Source organism: Siniperca chuatsi, linkage group LG23 (assembly GCF_020085105.1).
Source record: "Siniperca chuatsi isolate FFG_IHB_CAS linkage group LG23, ASM2008510v1, whole genome shotgun sequence".
NCBI classification, from domain to species: Eukaryota; Metazoa; Chordata; class Actinopteri; order Centrarchiformes; family Sinipercidae; genus Siniperca; species Siniperca chuatsi.
In genome coordinates, this window is record NC_058064.1 from 9,262,461 (window position 1) to 9,277,630 (window position 15,170).

Genomic DNA, 15,170 nt, shown 5'->3' on the forward strand with positions numbered 1-15,170 from the left:
CTTTGCTTGGAGCCCCGACTGAGGGACAGACGTCGGTCCAGCTGGTAGTCAGCGGGACCAGGTGGCACGTTTCCAAACTGACGGCCATATGCATCCTCACCATAGGGTGAGGTGCACCAGTTCATCAATCCCATCTACTCTCCCAGTTTAGCCTCTCCATAGAGACAGTGGGGGGTTGGTGTATAGCAAATTAATCAATATTATTAATTTGGGGTTAGAATGGGATAATATGATACCTACAGCAAGCAGCCCCAGCTCAGCTGTTTAGCAGGACACCTCAGCTTGAATATCAAGGTTAAAGTGCCACTGTAAGTATAAGTATACAGTAAATTACTTTCACAGCAAGTTACTGTGACATTTTTACAGTAAATGATAGTAAAATGACAGCTGTATACTGTGACTTCAGTCAGTTATGCCATCAAATTACTGTGATACAGCAGTATATTGCTGTAGAATTACTGGATTGAACAGTGATTTTACAGTAAAATGCCCATAGCCTAACTGTAAGAAAGAGTCCTATATGGAACATGTTTAAAAAGACTTTAACCTCTATTTTATACATTACCTTTTTATGGTTTATTTTTTTCTATATCATTTATACATATATTTTGTTACTTTCAATTTATGTTGACGTCATTTCTTTGATTTGAACTATTTTGTTCATGTCAGTATATTTATGTTATATGGCTTTAAGAAAAGAAAATACCACAAAGGTATTGTGATTCTTATTCTAGTCCATCAGTAATGCATAACAACAGTTACCAACACCTTTTTTCTCCAGTGCAGAGCTCAGTGCGCATGCTCCGCCTCCCTGAAAACCACATGCGTCTCCCCGCTCTGTTCTCTCCAGTTCCAAGGCGGAGAGACACCGCAGCACCGAAATGCGCACAGCTCCGCGCCAGACCCGGCGATAGCTTCACCTCCCAACACATCTGACCCGTCTCTCAACACAATGGGTTAGAGAGAATATGGCACACTTTGACACACTTTGCATGTCACGGGAAATGCCCTGCGTTGTCTGGAGAGCTGCGCTGCCGAGCGGCTGAATTGAGAGCACAATAACACAGAGACTTGTAAGAGCGGGGACCTGATTTCCAGTTATTTCTATCCCGGTTCCTCTCCCACTTTGGTTTTGAGAGATGATCACGGAGCTGGTGTGCAGCGCCGTGGCTGTGGGTCTCTATCTGAACACGCTGGAGGCAGATTTCTGCTACGATGACAGGTAGGTTTCGCCCACAGAGAGCAGCAGCGCCGCTGCCAACATCATCACCATCCGCTCCTCCACTTGTCGTCTCCTCTTGTTACCGCCGCATGGAAGCGGAGGGGGGCCGGGTCGTTGCGCCTGCCCGCTTGTTTGCATGTGCTGTTGTCCGTAGCCTGTAATAAATCACTGCTTATTTTCCGGCTGTAGTCAAAGGTACAAAGGCAGTGAGAAGGAAGGGGAGTGTACTGAAACGTGAACGGTGAAATTGTAGTAATATTACAAAATATGCCTGCAGTGGTGTATTCCTATAACTTGGACTGCGCTTTTGCTGCTCATTGAGTATATATTGCTTTAATGTTCTTAGTTGTATGTCTTGCCTCTAATGTTGTGCGTGTAATATTCCTTCAGCGACTTAAAACCCTTGTGTGTTTTTTTTCTTCTCTTTTTTAAAAATATGATTGACAAAGAAAGCGCACACCACATCGTCTATGTCCACATAAATATCTAACAGCAAAAGAGGTGAAGTTCAAGTCCAACACGTTTGAACCGAGAGCAGCCTCGGTCCCACCGCCTGCTGCTCACATGAAGAGGTTCAGATGCTCTCTGTGTTGATGAAGCACTCATGCCTGTTATAACAATGCCCTGCACCCTGGGGGATTAAAGCTAATTTAAACATCTTCATTTTGCAAACAGCTGAACAAACATGTCAGCACTGTCATGCTGTGGAATTTTGGGAAAACCTGTGCTGTCTTGATGGACATGATGCACGGAAAAGATGGACAAAACATGACTTTAACTTATGATCATTGTAAGAAACTTTTAGGCTTAACAACAAACTGTTGTAATATCTATACTATGAATATACACCAGTAATATTCATATAGACCAGTGGTTCCAAGCCTGGGGGTCAGGACCCTCCAAGGGGTCCCAAGACAAATCTGAGGGGGTCAGGTTTAAAAGAGAAAGACGATGATAAAAGAGAAAGACATACTTCTAACAGCTAACAGTTATTTTCACCATCAATTAATGTGCTGATTATTTTATCCATTAATCAATTAGTCATTTAGTCTATAAAATGTCCCAGTGCCCAAGGTGATGTCTTCAGATGTCTTGTGTTGTTCGACCAACAGTCCAAAACCCAAAGACATTCAGTGTACAATGATATAAAACAGAGAGAGACAGCAATCAAAGCAATTAAAGTGATTAATCAGTCATTACAATATTTGCCAATAATTTGTCTGTCGATCAGCTAATCGTTTCAGCCCTAAGACATGTATTTTTCTTACACAAAATAATGTTTATATTCAGATTTTTGTCTTGTTAAATATCCCATACTTTGATCTCTGGGCCTCTGAACATCACTCAATAAACTATGAAACTATTTCCGAAGGAAAGATCATTATTTGGTTGAACTGCTCGTGATTCATGTCCACACTGAGGGCATAACCTGTGATGAGGTGTCACAAGCCAAAAAGGGTGGGGAACCACTGATATAGACTCATCTGTAAATTATGGCTAAACCATAACCCACAAATAAATAAGATTAGATTGGATGACGCTTTATTGTCACATTCCTCTCCATCGCAAGCCTGTTGTGTTACATGCAAAAGAAAACTATGCTGTCACATTTGATTTTTTTTAGGTGCCATACATCTGTGCTTGTGAGAATAATCACCCTTCATGTAGATGTTAAGTAGTTGCACCACAACTAGCCCCCTTTTTAAAAAGAGGAGCTGGACAGGTAGTTCTTCACTGATTCTGAAATACTGTATATGTGCACAAGTGGTTTTGGCCCCTGCAACAGCTCTCAAAACTGGTATTAATTCGTCTTCCATTATCAAGTATTAAATCACAGGGTGAAAACTACTGATATGCAAGGTATGTGGTAGATTTCTCAGGAGATTAAAAAAACGAACAGTGAACAGGTCGCCTCCCTTCGTCCACAGCTCAGTCAGTGGTTGCTGTCTGGTATACATCTCCAGACACCCCTTAAAGGTCAAAGATCCACCCCACTTTACTTTTCAGCATTATCAGTGACCCCGCTGTGTGTTATGTGTGAGCAAGACAGAGTGTGTGTGGACGTGAAGGAGGAGGTAGTGGAGAAACATAGTGTGGTGGTAGAAATGAGCTCCGTATGCTCCGTTCCATCACGCCTCGCCAAGTATCCCCGTAAAAGCGCCCAGCGGCTGTTCATCCATCAGCCTCGTCTGGTACATGTGACCGTAGCACTGCGAGGTTGTCAAAAAAAAAAGCCCTTCAGGGACATATTACCCGCAGCGATTCCCTGCCCGTTGCAGCCTACGCTCGCACTCCATTCCCTCAGTGAAAGTTCAGTGTCTGCCGATGCTGTGTATCTATCAAAGTCAGCATGGTAATTTGCACTCTGGGGGGACACACGCTGGCGTTTTGGTTCAGCACTCTCTGATGGAGGAGGTTGAATACCAATCAGAGGTCTGACCTTCCCTGGTCGTTCATCAAACGCCATCCTCTGTCGGGGTCAAGAGTCGTGTACTCCCGGTCTCTTCCCTTGGGGATTAGAGAAGAGAGTTATGAGCAAAAGGTTAAGGCAAGAGAAGGATTGAAATGGAGGAGCGTTGCACTAATCATTCTGGTCTGGTGTTGTCTTGGTTGTAGACAAATTATACGTCTTTTTAAGCTGCCTTTTTGTGAGCTGAGATGATCTTATCTGACCTTTCACCCTATAATCAAATTCTTGTTACGTCGTGCGGTTTTTAACATGGAAGACGAGATGGCGAGGCAGATAAGTCTTCTATATCCAGGCGCTCCAACTGGTGGGGATGTTCTGGCCGGTCTCTGCTTTTTCAATCATGTCAAGTGTTTTTCCTGGGCACTGCTCAGGGCCCAGCCAAGCGCTCTCTTGGCCAATGGTAAGCCCAATGAAAAGCCTCTGCGTGTGAAGTTTTACAGGAGCTGGGAGAAGACTTGAGCGAGGCCATTTTTGATTCAGGGAAAAAATACTTTTTTTTAAATCATATTTTAAACAAGCTATTCACAATGCTGATATATTCATGTTTGTACAAGCTGTTAGATTGATTGCTTGAGAGTTGTGGTCATAGATTGGAAAATATATTTACCGTCACCTCTGAACTTGCCTTTGAATACCGATCGTCAAGGCTTTTGACAGGTTAACAAATGAGGTTCCGCATGATGCCAACATTTCAATGATAATGGTTTTTAACAACACCTTTTGACAAATGGACCCAGTAATGGATGTCTTTACCAGGAAGACTAGGACAATATTCAGTAGACACCAAGAGTGAAGCAAGGACAAGAGATAAAGGAGGCAACATGGTGAAATGAAATGCATCCTAAGTGGCTTTCAGCATTTCGAGTCGTGCATCCCAAAACATCTGTGACCCCAATCACATCACAGTCCCTCTGTGCAACTCAGAAATGCATTATGGTCCCTCTGGGGATTGAAGTGAAAACATCGTCCCTCTTTGTTTCAGAAGAGCAAAACAATTTAATCTCTGGGTGAGGAGGAGGAGTCTGGTGATTATTAGATTTCAAAGACTGGCACATTCCCTTTATAATTTCAGTTTCATTCTGTTTGTAATATCCTCACCGTTCAAACTGAAAATGTTCGTCCCAAACAAGGGTTTAAACAATTAAATATGCCACTCAAATAACACAGAGGTGACACAGAGTAGTGACTCGAGAGAAGACAGAAGATCACAGGGCTTGTAAGTTGCAACATCTGTTACTTTTCTAGCTCGGTTTCTGAGGTTGACCGATAAATGCATCAATATGGGACTGTCTTTAAGAAGTGCCCTTTCATCATAGTTCAAACCATAGTGCTTTGAGATGAAGTGCTAATGAACTGCCTTTACAGTATGTATGTTAATGCTGCACACATTGTTTAACCCCCTGGGTCACCTATACATTTGAACAGTATCTCTTTGAAATCCTCCCAAGAGCATAAAACAAAAACATACAACAGTTTTTTTGCTTCCTTCATGTAACTGCCAGTTGTCCCATGCATGAATCTCTATGTAGCAAGTATGTGGAAGTATGTTCAGTTAATAAGAAGCATTGTTGTGTCAGGAACATTCATGTGCTTGTATCAACTGAGATAAGAGTAGCCGTAAATTCAGGAGGCCAGTTTTCATTACAGTGTTTATGGTTGTTTCCAGTGACCAGTAGGTCTACTAAACACACAGAGACGAAACTTGTTATCAGCCCTCCATCAAACTCCTGGTAAGACAGGAAACAAGCCGATCCCCTAAAATGTTGTAGTAACGGAGCATTACTGGAATTAGTAACTGTGATTATTAAATTCAAATTGTAATCTTTTACACTACGTGTTGAAAAAAGTAGGCTAATCACATTACAGGAACAAGTTGCATAAAGTAATGTGTTACTGCCTAATATTGACCAGGACATATGGCCTTTTTGTTTAAAACAAACAAAGATACACTTTCACATTTCTCAAAATCCCCACTCTAGAGTATGGGTCGTAATAGTGTTGTAATGTAAAATTTGTAAAAACAGTTTAATGCATGTATTTTATTATGTTCCATCAAAAGGAGCCATGTCATCTCTTCATCGTCTCTGTTTTTGGTAACTGCTCATAATTGTTATGTCCTATGGGTTGGTGCTCCCAAGGCTCACTGTCATGGATTTTGGCCCACTGTAGTAAATGTTGCCAGGAATCTCTGTGCCTCTAGTGGAATCTAAAACATGTGCCCTAGTTGTGTTGAGGCTGTTTAAGTTGCACTATGTGCTTGGAGCAGATAAAAAATATTGAGGAAAGATGTAGGCTAATGAAATGAGTGAGCAAAATTGTGTTGAGTTTGAGTTGTGTGTGCAGTAAGTAATACAACTGAGGTGAAAAAGCTTGTTTCTGTCTGGAGGAATTTTCACTGTAAGCATTTTAGAAATCAGTAACACAGCCTAAAGACAAGTAGAGAATTAAAGTGAACAATGTGGTGAGTAAAACTGATGAAAAAAGTGTTTTATGAATAGTAATTTGAGATGGTTTTGAGGTAAGAGGCTTTTAACCAGATTTGTGTACATAAAGGATTATGTGTTTTCGAAGAGAAACAGGCAAACCTCATGGAAAGTGTGGATTGGTGGTGAAAAAAAGTGTATTTAAGCATTAACATATTTTTAAAAAAAGTTCTGCTATTGATATCTTGTTTTTGCAGTCCGTAGCCTCCTTAGATTTGGTGGTGGAGGGCTTGGACTATCAGTCAAATAATAGGAAGGCAGGAGCAAAGAGTCTCAATTTGATTACTAGCAGATTTTATTCACGAAAGCACTTAGTGGTCAACTCTGCAGATGTTGTGGCTTGAAACTGCTTTAAAGCCACAAATGAAGGCTTGAACCCAGTATGTTGAATGGGGTAAATTAGAATTTCTCTTCGAGTTTATAATGGTGTCCGGTTCAATGTTTAAGGAAAGAAATGGCAGTAGATGTGCTGAAGACAGAGGATGAAATGTTAAAGCCCATCTTCTTGCGCTGGGATGTACTCCAGCTTTTACAATCCTTAAAGGGGCAGGAAAAACAGACTTCTGGCAAACAGAAGAGCTCGCATGGCTTGTTCCTCATAATGAAAGGGTACTGAGGCACGCACAAGGCAGATTTTTTTTAATCAAACATTTTATGAAAGGTATTGTCATAATACACAAAATCTCCTTCATGTACAGTTCTAAGGTCTGCCTTGAACTTGACCTTCTGACTTTAGAACATGATGAAGACTTGAGGTTTCCTCCTAATTCAGTATTCCTGCTGTTTGACATCTTGATGATGATGCAGACGATGGGGCTGGGGGCTGTCATTTGGTTTGAGGCATCTTCTTTTGTAGCACTTAGTATAGTAACCTTCAGAGAGTTTTGACAGCTTTCAGACAGTCAGATAATCACAGTACTTGCCAGCCAGGGATCAGAGTTTGCAGTATCTGCTGCCCAGGGTTACTCTACAAAAAAAGCATGTATAAACACCTGATTTTGTGTGCTCTTAATTGCTATTAACATTAGTTTTGTGTAGTTACAAGTGATTAATTCAGTCATCCATACATAGATATAAACCTAGTTTTAGAAAAGCAAAGTCTGGTAGGTATGTATGTAAAGTTTGTCCAACACAGATGAAACCATAATTTAGTCGACTGACAGAAAATAAAGGGCCAACAATTTAGACAATCGAGTAATTGTTTGTTATATATTAAGAAAAAAGTAATTTGAAGATGTTTTTCATTATTTTCTGACATTTTTTAGACTTGACTAATCAAATAATTGTAAAGAAAAATAATCACCAGAGTAATTGATATTGAAAATAATTGTTAGTTACAGCCCTATAATGATAATTCAGACACAGTTAAGACAAAATATGGTATGTGACTGTCAGCTTGATGTATGAAAGGCAGCATGTACAAAAGACCAAGAACATCCTAAAACATATAACATATGCAACAGTTTGTATCAGCTTTGGTTAATTCCTGCGTTCTCTGCAAGTAGCAAGCATACATGACAGGCTTAATAACTAATACTTTATACCACCCTTGCCTTTGGAAGCACTACTCAGACATGGAGAAGAGATGGGTTTGTTCATTTTTAGGTTGTCCCTCATTGTCCCATTGGGTCCCAGTGATGCGCGATGCTGGTTGAGGCTGCTGCTAACCCTTGGCTGGCCCTTATGCTTCGCAGGCCGCAGTCGACCTGCCTGTCTGCCAAGACATGACCGCCAAACCTCAGTCCCATGACCCTCCCTGTGTGCACACCATATGTGGATCCCAAAACACTGGTATCCACGGACAACTGGGTTTACAAGTTTGCCAGCGCCCTGTAAGAAACACATGCCAAAGCTGTAGATTTGTCATGTAACACTAGATTTGGGAGGATGACAACCTCAAACCATAGATAAATGGGTGAAAACATAGTCTCACAAGTTTCTTATCTAGCTAACCGCATGTGTGTTCATCATGCTTTTCACTAACTGAGACCCTTCACAACTGTGTTCAGCAGCATGGGGTTGAATTTCTACCTCAGCGCACTAAACTCACTTTGTAAGCAAAGGTCCTTTTTGTGGCGTTAGATTACTCTTAGAAGCTGGCATCCACTTTCTCTCTTTAAACCTCGAGGTGGACTTCTAAAACAACTTACAGCAGTTGGAGCGTAATACAAAACCAAACCCAAGCTGGGGATCACACGAATCGCAAGCAGTTACCCTTTCTACCTTTTGTAATCAATAGCCACTGACTATCATCCTTCAGTGACTGTGGAGTTTTTTTTGTCTGGAGCCCCAACAGCTGTCAAACGTGTTTTTCTGCTGCACTTGAAAAAGCACTCACATTTCACTACAGCTTGTATCAGTTCTGACTGTGAAAAGCACTCTAAAGTGAGTTCTGACTTTCATCAGCCAGTTTCTCAGAATCTGAAGGGGTCTGTTTGTGTGTGTGGAGGGTGTTTGTGTTTTTCATGTGCGCTGGCAGCTGTCAGTAGTGGAGGGTGTAAATGATCAGAATGATGGAGCCAGAGTTGCCAGATTGGGAGGTTTTCTGCCCAATTGGGCTACTTTTTATTTAATTGGGCGTGAAAAAATTGTTTTGAGCTGGTTGTGATAAATTGGGCTCCTTTTTTGTACAATTTGAACAGTTTTCACCAAGAAAAAGTTAGGCTGTATTCCAATAAATCGCCCCCTCCTCTTATCCCAGTAGTATGATTGACTGACAAAGCACTGAGGTCAGTGGGGTCAGCTGGACATGCAATGACCGATAACTGATGACCGTCAAAACCAAATTCAGTCATTTCAGTTTATTATAACTAAATTTGAGCCTTTTTTCTATTCCAATTATTATTCTGTGATAAAAGACTTGTAGAAGCTTACATGTGTTCATATGAGTGAAGATCTTTAACGTTTGATGTAACATTATCTGGTCTAGACTGGTTTTGAGTTTGGCTAATTATACTGATAAAACAGAAGACTGGAGGCAACACACACACACACACACACACACACATATATATATATATATATATATATATATATATATATATATATATATATATATATATATATCATGGGTATATATTATCTATATGTATATAATGGTAATATACATATGTATAGATAGATAGATTAGTTATAAAAACCCTTTTTGGGCTTTTTTTTTGGGCTACTTTTATGATGATTAGCTGGGTTCTAGTCTCTGTTTGGGTAGCTTTTTGTCAGTCCAATCTGGTAATGCTGGATGGAGCAGACTCTGCTCTCATGCCTGTGGTTGGTATGATCTGTGAGCTGTGCATTTTTTCGAGTTAGTAGAAGGTGTTGGTAGGTGGAGGCTGAAAGGGTTTGAGGTAGTAAGGCAGCATCTGGTTGAACTTAAAGAAATAGTTCAACATTTTGGGAAATAATAAGAACTTTGCCGAGACGTAGATAAGAAGATCGATACCACTCTCATGTTGGTGTCCTAAATATATGAAGCTAGAGCCAGGAGCTGGAGGATCTTAGCTTAGCTTAGCATAAAGACTGGAGGGGGGAAACAGGGAAACAGCAAGCCTAGCTTTCTCAGTCGAGTGCTGTAACAAGCTGTAGTGACAACCGGCCTGGCACAGTGACCTCCTTGAGTCAGATTGTTAGCAAGCAGTGACGACTCCAGCTAGTCACTGGTCACTGGTTGCTAAGAAATAGTTAGCACGTAACTCCCCGTAAAAAACACATTTTAGTTGTTTACAGATTAGACAGACAACATACAACATGTTAATGAGTAAGCATTGGAAGTTGTATTTTTGAGCTTTGGACAGAGCCAGGCTAACTGTTTCCCCCTGCTTCCAGTCTTTATGCTAAGCTAAGCTAATCAACTCCCAGTTCTAGCTCTATAGTCCTGCACATACCCCCCATAAAACTGCACCTTGTTGTTTTTACTCCTCGATTTTTGTGCAGTTTAAACGAAACAAAACAAGATATAATATGTTAATTTGTTAGCTTTAGAGGTACTGGTAGATGGATTTTGTTACCTTTGGACAGAACCAAGCTAGCTGTTTCTCCCTGTTTCCAATCTTTATGCTAAGCTAAGCTAACCGGCTGCTGGCTGTAGCTTTATTTTTACCCTACCAACATGACAGTGATATCCATCTTCTCATCTAACTTTCAGCAAAAAAGCAAATAAGTGTATTTCTAATCTTGCTGATGCTTACCATAATCAAAGTTTCTCACATAAAGACCTCAGTGCAAGCTACAGCCTTTTGGTATACACATAAAATGTAAATATAATGGCTGTTTGAAATGAGCTGCACTAACATTTTAAGCTGCCTGCTGTTATCATCACTTGAAGCAATAACTTCCCCCCAAGCCTCATGCATTTAGCTGAGTTGGGAGAGATTGCTCCTGAAGGTAAAGTGAGAAAGAAATGTTTTTGTATTGCAAAACAAAATATTTGTTTGAAAAATACCTATAATATGATGAGGTAAAAATCGTTCTGCCATGCGAGCTGTGATGAAACTACCATTCATCTCAGCATGGGATACTGACACTGTGCTGTGCCTTAATTACAGTGTAAGTGCCAGGCACTTCACAAAACCAATAGAGATTCATTAGCTTGGCAACCTTGGCACTGAACCCTAGCTGAGCACTGCACACACGCTTTCCATCTTCACGCATGGCTAACTCTTGTAAAATATGTTAATATTCATAAGGCTTTCTGGGTCAGAACAGGGTCAACTGTAGAGAACCTGGTGTGTGGGGGGAAAATCGGTTTGTACTTCTCACCTCATAAAAAACTGAGAGGGGAGAGATTGAGAGAGTTGGTGTGAGGGCTTGAGGGACTTAAGGCTCAGGAGAGATCTGATGACAGCCTCGCTACCTTCACTTAAGGCCACAGTTATTGTGTTTGGTATTGAGATGTAGGAGGAGTGAAGTGATTATACTGGAAGCTATGTGGCTCAAGTGTGCTACAGTTGGTATTTGTTTGCCTTCAATGTCTTTGTAGTGCGACATCAGAGACTTTCTAAAGAAATTTGCCGAAACAGAACCTGTAGGAGGTAATCATGAATGTATTGTAAGAAATTTTATTTATGATTGTATCTTTTCCCAAGGGGACATCTTTCTACGTGAATAAATATGTCATAAAGTCTAAATTCTTTGTTATCTGTCAAAATTCTGTTCACACTTACTGGATTTATAAATGTTTAGAGGAATATAGTATGTTCATATTTCACTCCCATACACAGGATTTACACTGCGGAGGGAGATAGCCTTTCTCCTTTTCCTGTTTCCTCCTGATAAGCGCTTAAAAGCGGAGAAACCACACTAGATAATACAGATAGAGGAAGTGTGGAGTTCTCAGTACAGCTGTGTTGTTTAGAGGTTCTTTCATTGTGGCACAATAGAGGGCTATTTAGAGGAGTGATGACACAAGTTGTATTATGAAGGGAGATGAAAGTGATTGTTATAGTTGGAAATAGAAGGAATTGGTGACTGTGGTTGAAAAAGTGTTGATTTGTTCAAAAAGAGGGAATCTGAACGGCTTAGCATCAAGCTATACAGAGTTGGAATTGAAATTGGAATTTCCTGCTTCACCATATAGCCGCAGTTTTTGGTTTTGTGGTACATCATTTCCAGCCCAATTGAAAACACCAGTTCACTCAGGTTTGGCTAGGTCGGAAGGTAATTATTCTGTGTTTAGAACCATAAAGCACATCATCCTTCAAGTTAACTATCCTTAATTTTCTAGGCAGGGTCAGGAAACATTTAAGCCGATTTTCCCATTTTGATGGACTGCCCATTTAAGCATTGCTCAATAGTCCGCTCACCCATCTCACGGAGGGGAACTGAACTCCTTTCTGCGGAGTTAGTGTCATGATAGCTGGTTTTTCTGAGCTTGCTAGAGATATGGTGAATCACTGTTTAAGTAAACATGGCAGTTCTGACTACAAGCAACCCACAGTGGAAGTCAGCCTTGATAAATAGGAGAAATCTGCATTTGATAATGGCTGTTTACCCGCCTCAGTCAGCCCGAGATAAACCAGCCACCATATTTATCTTTCACAGAATGTAATTTGTTTCACACCATCATTTTGATATTCATGGATCAATGGCTATGGGAAAGGCTGTATGGTTATAGTGCATTCGTCATGAGTTATGACAACACTGTAATTTATTTTTGATGTGTTTTGGGGGGAAATCTACCACACCACACAGTTTTGTCTTTTTTGCAGTTTACCCTTTCAATTTATTATTTTCATCTTTTAATCTGGTGGACTGTACTGAAGGTCACTGAATTATGCATGTTTTGCTTTTGGTAAGAACACGGCCAGTTTATATGAGCTCTGTGGTGCATTTTCACTTTCATTTTGATAAGAAACACGCAGCAGGGAGCTTGGACTCAATACTTTGATTGGTTCCCCCCCGCCTAAAAGAAATTCAGTGTCCAAGGCAATCAGTTGTTCTTTTTCGTGTGAATTTGAGCTAAGGAAACATCCAAAGGTGCTGTCCTGTTGTAGATTTGTAAACATGGAGAGCAGACAGATTAGAGGACATCACCTAGTGTGACAGTACCAGCTCATCCACCACACTGGGTGCATTTCATCAAAAAATCCCCACAGACATTTTCACCCTAGGCTCACTCATTACCGTGATACCACATCCAGTCAATCCATTACAGAGGTGGCTGACAATGCCAATTTAATCTACGAACCGTGGCCTCGATGGTTTTTTCCTGCTATGACCAGCAGCATCTATTCAGTGATAGCGTTATCAGCACAAGAAACATACCATGTGACATCCCTGTTGCAGGAAAGATGATTGTCTGGGAAGTGAGATGAACCCATCCTGATGTATGTTTTTCTCCCTGTTACACACATACATAGAGATTCATGCTATTTGTTATTTTCTGGAGAGATGGCCTCATAGTGTGTCAATACATCAACTGTTTTTGTTTTGCAGCTGTAGAGAAGTTATAGGAAAAGTTTGACATGTTGGGAAATGCACTTATTCGCTTTCTTGCTGAGAGTTAGATGAGAAGATTGATACCACGCTGACGTCTGTACGGTAAACATGAAGGTACCACCAGTAGCCGGCTAACTTAGCTTAGCACAAAGACTGGAAACAGGTGGAAACAGCTACCCTGGCTGTGTCCAAAGGTAACAAAATCTGCCTATCAGCACCTCTAAGGCTCACTAATTAATGTTATATCTGGTTTGTTTAATTTGTGCAAAAACAAAGCATAAAACTGACCATTCTTGGCTAATGTACCAGACTGTTTCTTGCCGTTTTACACTTCAGATGTTCAGTTGGGCGGATTTTGTTACCTTCAGACAGAGCCAGGCTGTTTCCCTCTGTTTCGAGTCTATGCTAAGCTAAGCTAACTGGCTGTTGAACTTTTCCTTTAATCATTGCCTCATGTCAGTCCTTTTTAACTGTGGAAATAAGAAGGAAGAGTTAATTTTCTTTCCATCAGTGCTTTCTGTAGCTGTGATTTATATGTATATATTGAATAACAAAAAGAACAACTTGGCTACAATCACTTGTAACGCAGTCCTCCATACAAATGTCATGACGTTGTAGCATGACATCATGTCTGCTTGTCCCTTCAGTCCATCTCAGGAGGGAATATGGTACTTTTATGATGTTATACGATGCGTTTTATGGTTTCATAATGGAGTTTCCTGCAGTATTTTAAACAGGGCCATATATTTTGGAAACCCTGCTGATAGTTTGACAAACTTGGATTATATTAAACCTCCTGTGGGGAAATACATCTGACATATTTTGTTATTGCACTGAATTCTGTATTTGCGCTTGCCTTTGGACCGTTGATAGAATTTGTATTGCTAAGGTGTTTCAGAGCTGAATGAAAACATGGCTTGAGTACCTTTAAACCACTTTAGCCAACTTTTGCTTTGTCCTAAATTAAGGGTCAAATGGATGGGGTTTGCACTTTAGCGATGACTTCATTGGTTCCAATGTGATAATCGAGTTCAGGCAACTGGTTTCGTTGTACCAGCCGTGTTCAACAGATCACAGATCAGAATTTGAAAAGATCTTCGATAATTAGCATAGATCTTTGAAAAGAAGACAGATTTGGTTTGGGTTGGTCCCTGTGGTACCCCTCTATAGCTGACGTTTCTCTCTGGCTAATGCTGGAATGTGACAACTGGTCACGGCAGAAGAAAGGAGGGCCTATTCTGGATTGGATACAGTGCTGTGCAGTCTGTTAGCGCAGCATACTTGGCCATTACAAATGCTGCATGTGAATCTGACCAATGAAAGCTGTTGAAGCAGAAAGAAGCCTCGCTGCTCCAGAGTGTGACACTGCAGGATGTTTTGTTTTCTATACAACTCTCACTCATTCTTTACATACAAACATAAAGACACAAATCCTCCACATTCTCAAAATAGCTGCATTTTTTAATTTGTGATCGGATTACAAACCAATTCTGATGGAGCATTAAAATGTTTTTTTTTTCTAATCAGAGACAGAAGTCTTTTGAGTAGAAACAGAATGCTGCTTTGTTTCTCCAGCTGCTCCCTTGGCAGTGCTGCAGCACTCAGATCCTCCACTGGCTCCGTGATTTGTCATCAGCGAGTCAAATTGTCCTCATTATAATCTCGCAGCAGATCAAAAATTATCCGGTTTCTCAAAGGAATGCCGAAGTTTGAACAGAAGTTTGATCTCCACGGAACAGACCTGTAGCACAAAATATGGACTCTTCATATCCACATTTGATGAGCCTTCAGCAAAAGTACTCTTTACTCTTTATTACTGTGTGCTACTTCATAGCAGAACATGTGTCAGGTGAACACAACAGTTCAGTACTTCGAGTTCCAATGGTTTTCAGGGTCTGATACACAGAATTTCAGTGCAGACTAGAAAAAAGGGACTTTTTTCCTTGGCAAGAGACAATAGACCCAGCAAGACATTGCCAAGGTCTGCCATGCTGTTGATTCCAATGAATGTAGTGGGCCTGCAACACTCTGGAGAGGGTATTGGTGGGATTGATGCAGTATG

The 15,170-nt window shown here is 40.7% G+C and overlaps 1 protein-coding gene across 1 annotated transcript in view; it reads left to right on the plus strand.

The window, feature by feature from the left end:
- The first annotated feature begins 836 nt into the window (after positions 1-836).
- The window catches only part of tmtc2a (transmembrane O-mannosyltransferase targeting cadherins 2a), a 57,646-nt gene continuing 43,312 nt past the window's right edge, over positions 837-15,170 (plus strand). The window contains exon 1 of the mRNA XM_044186557.1: positions 837-1,222. Coding sequence (XP_044042492.1) covers positions 1,140-1,222 — 83 coding nt within the window. The 5' untranslated portion in view covers positions 837-1,139. The remainder of the gene's footprint in view (positions 1,223-15,170) is intronic.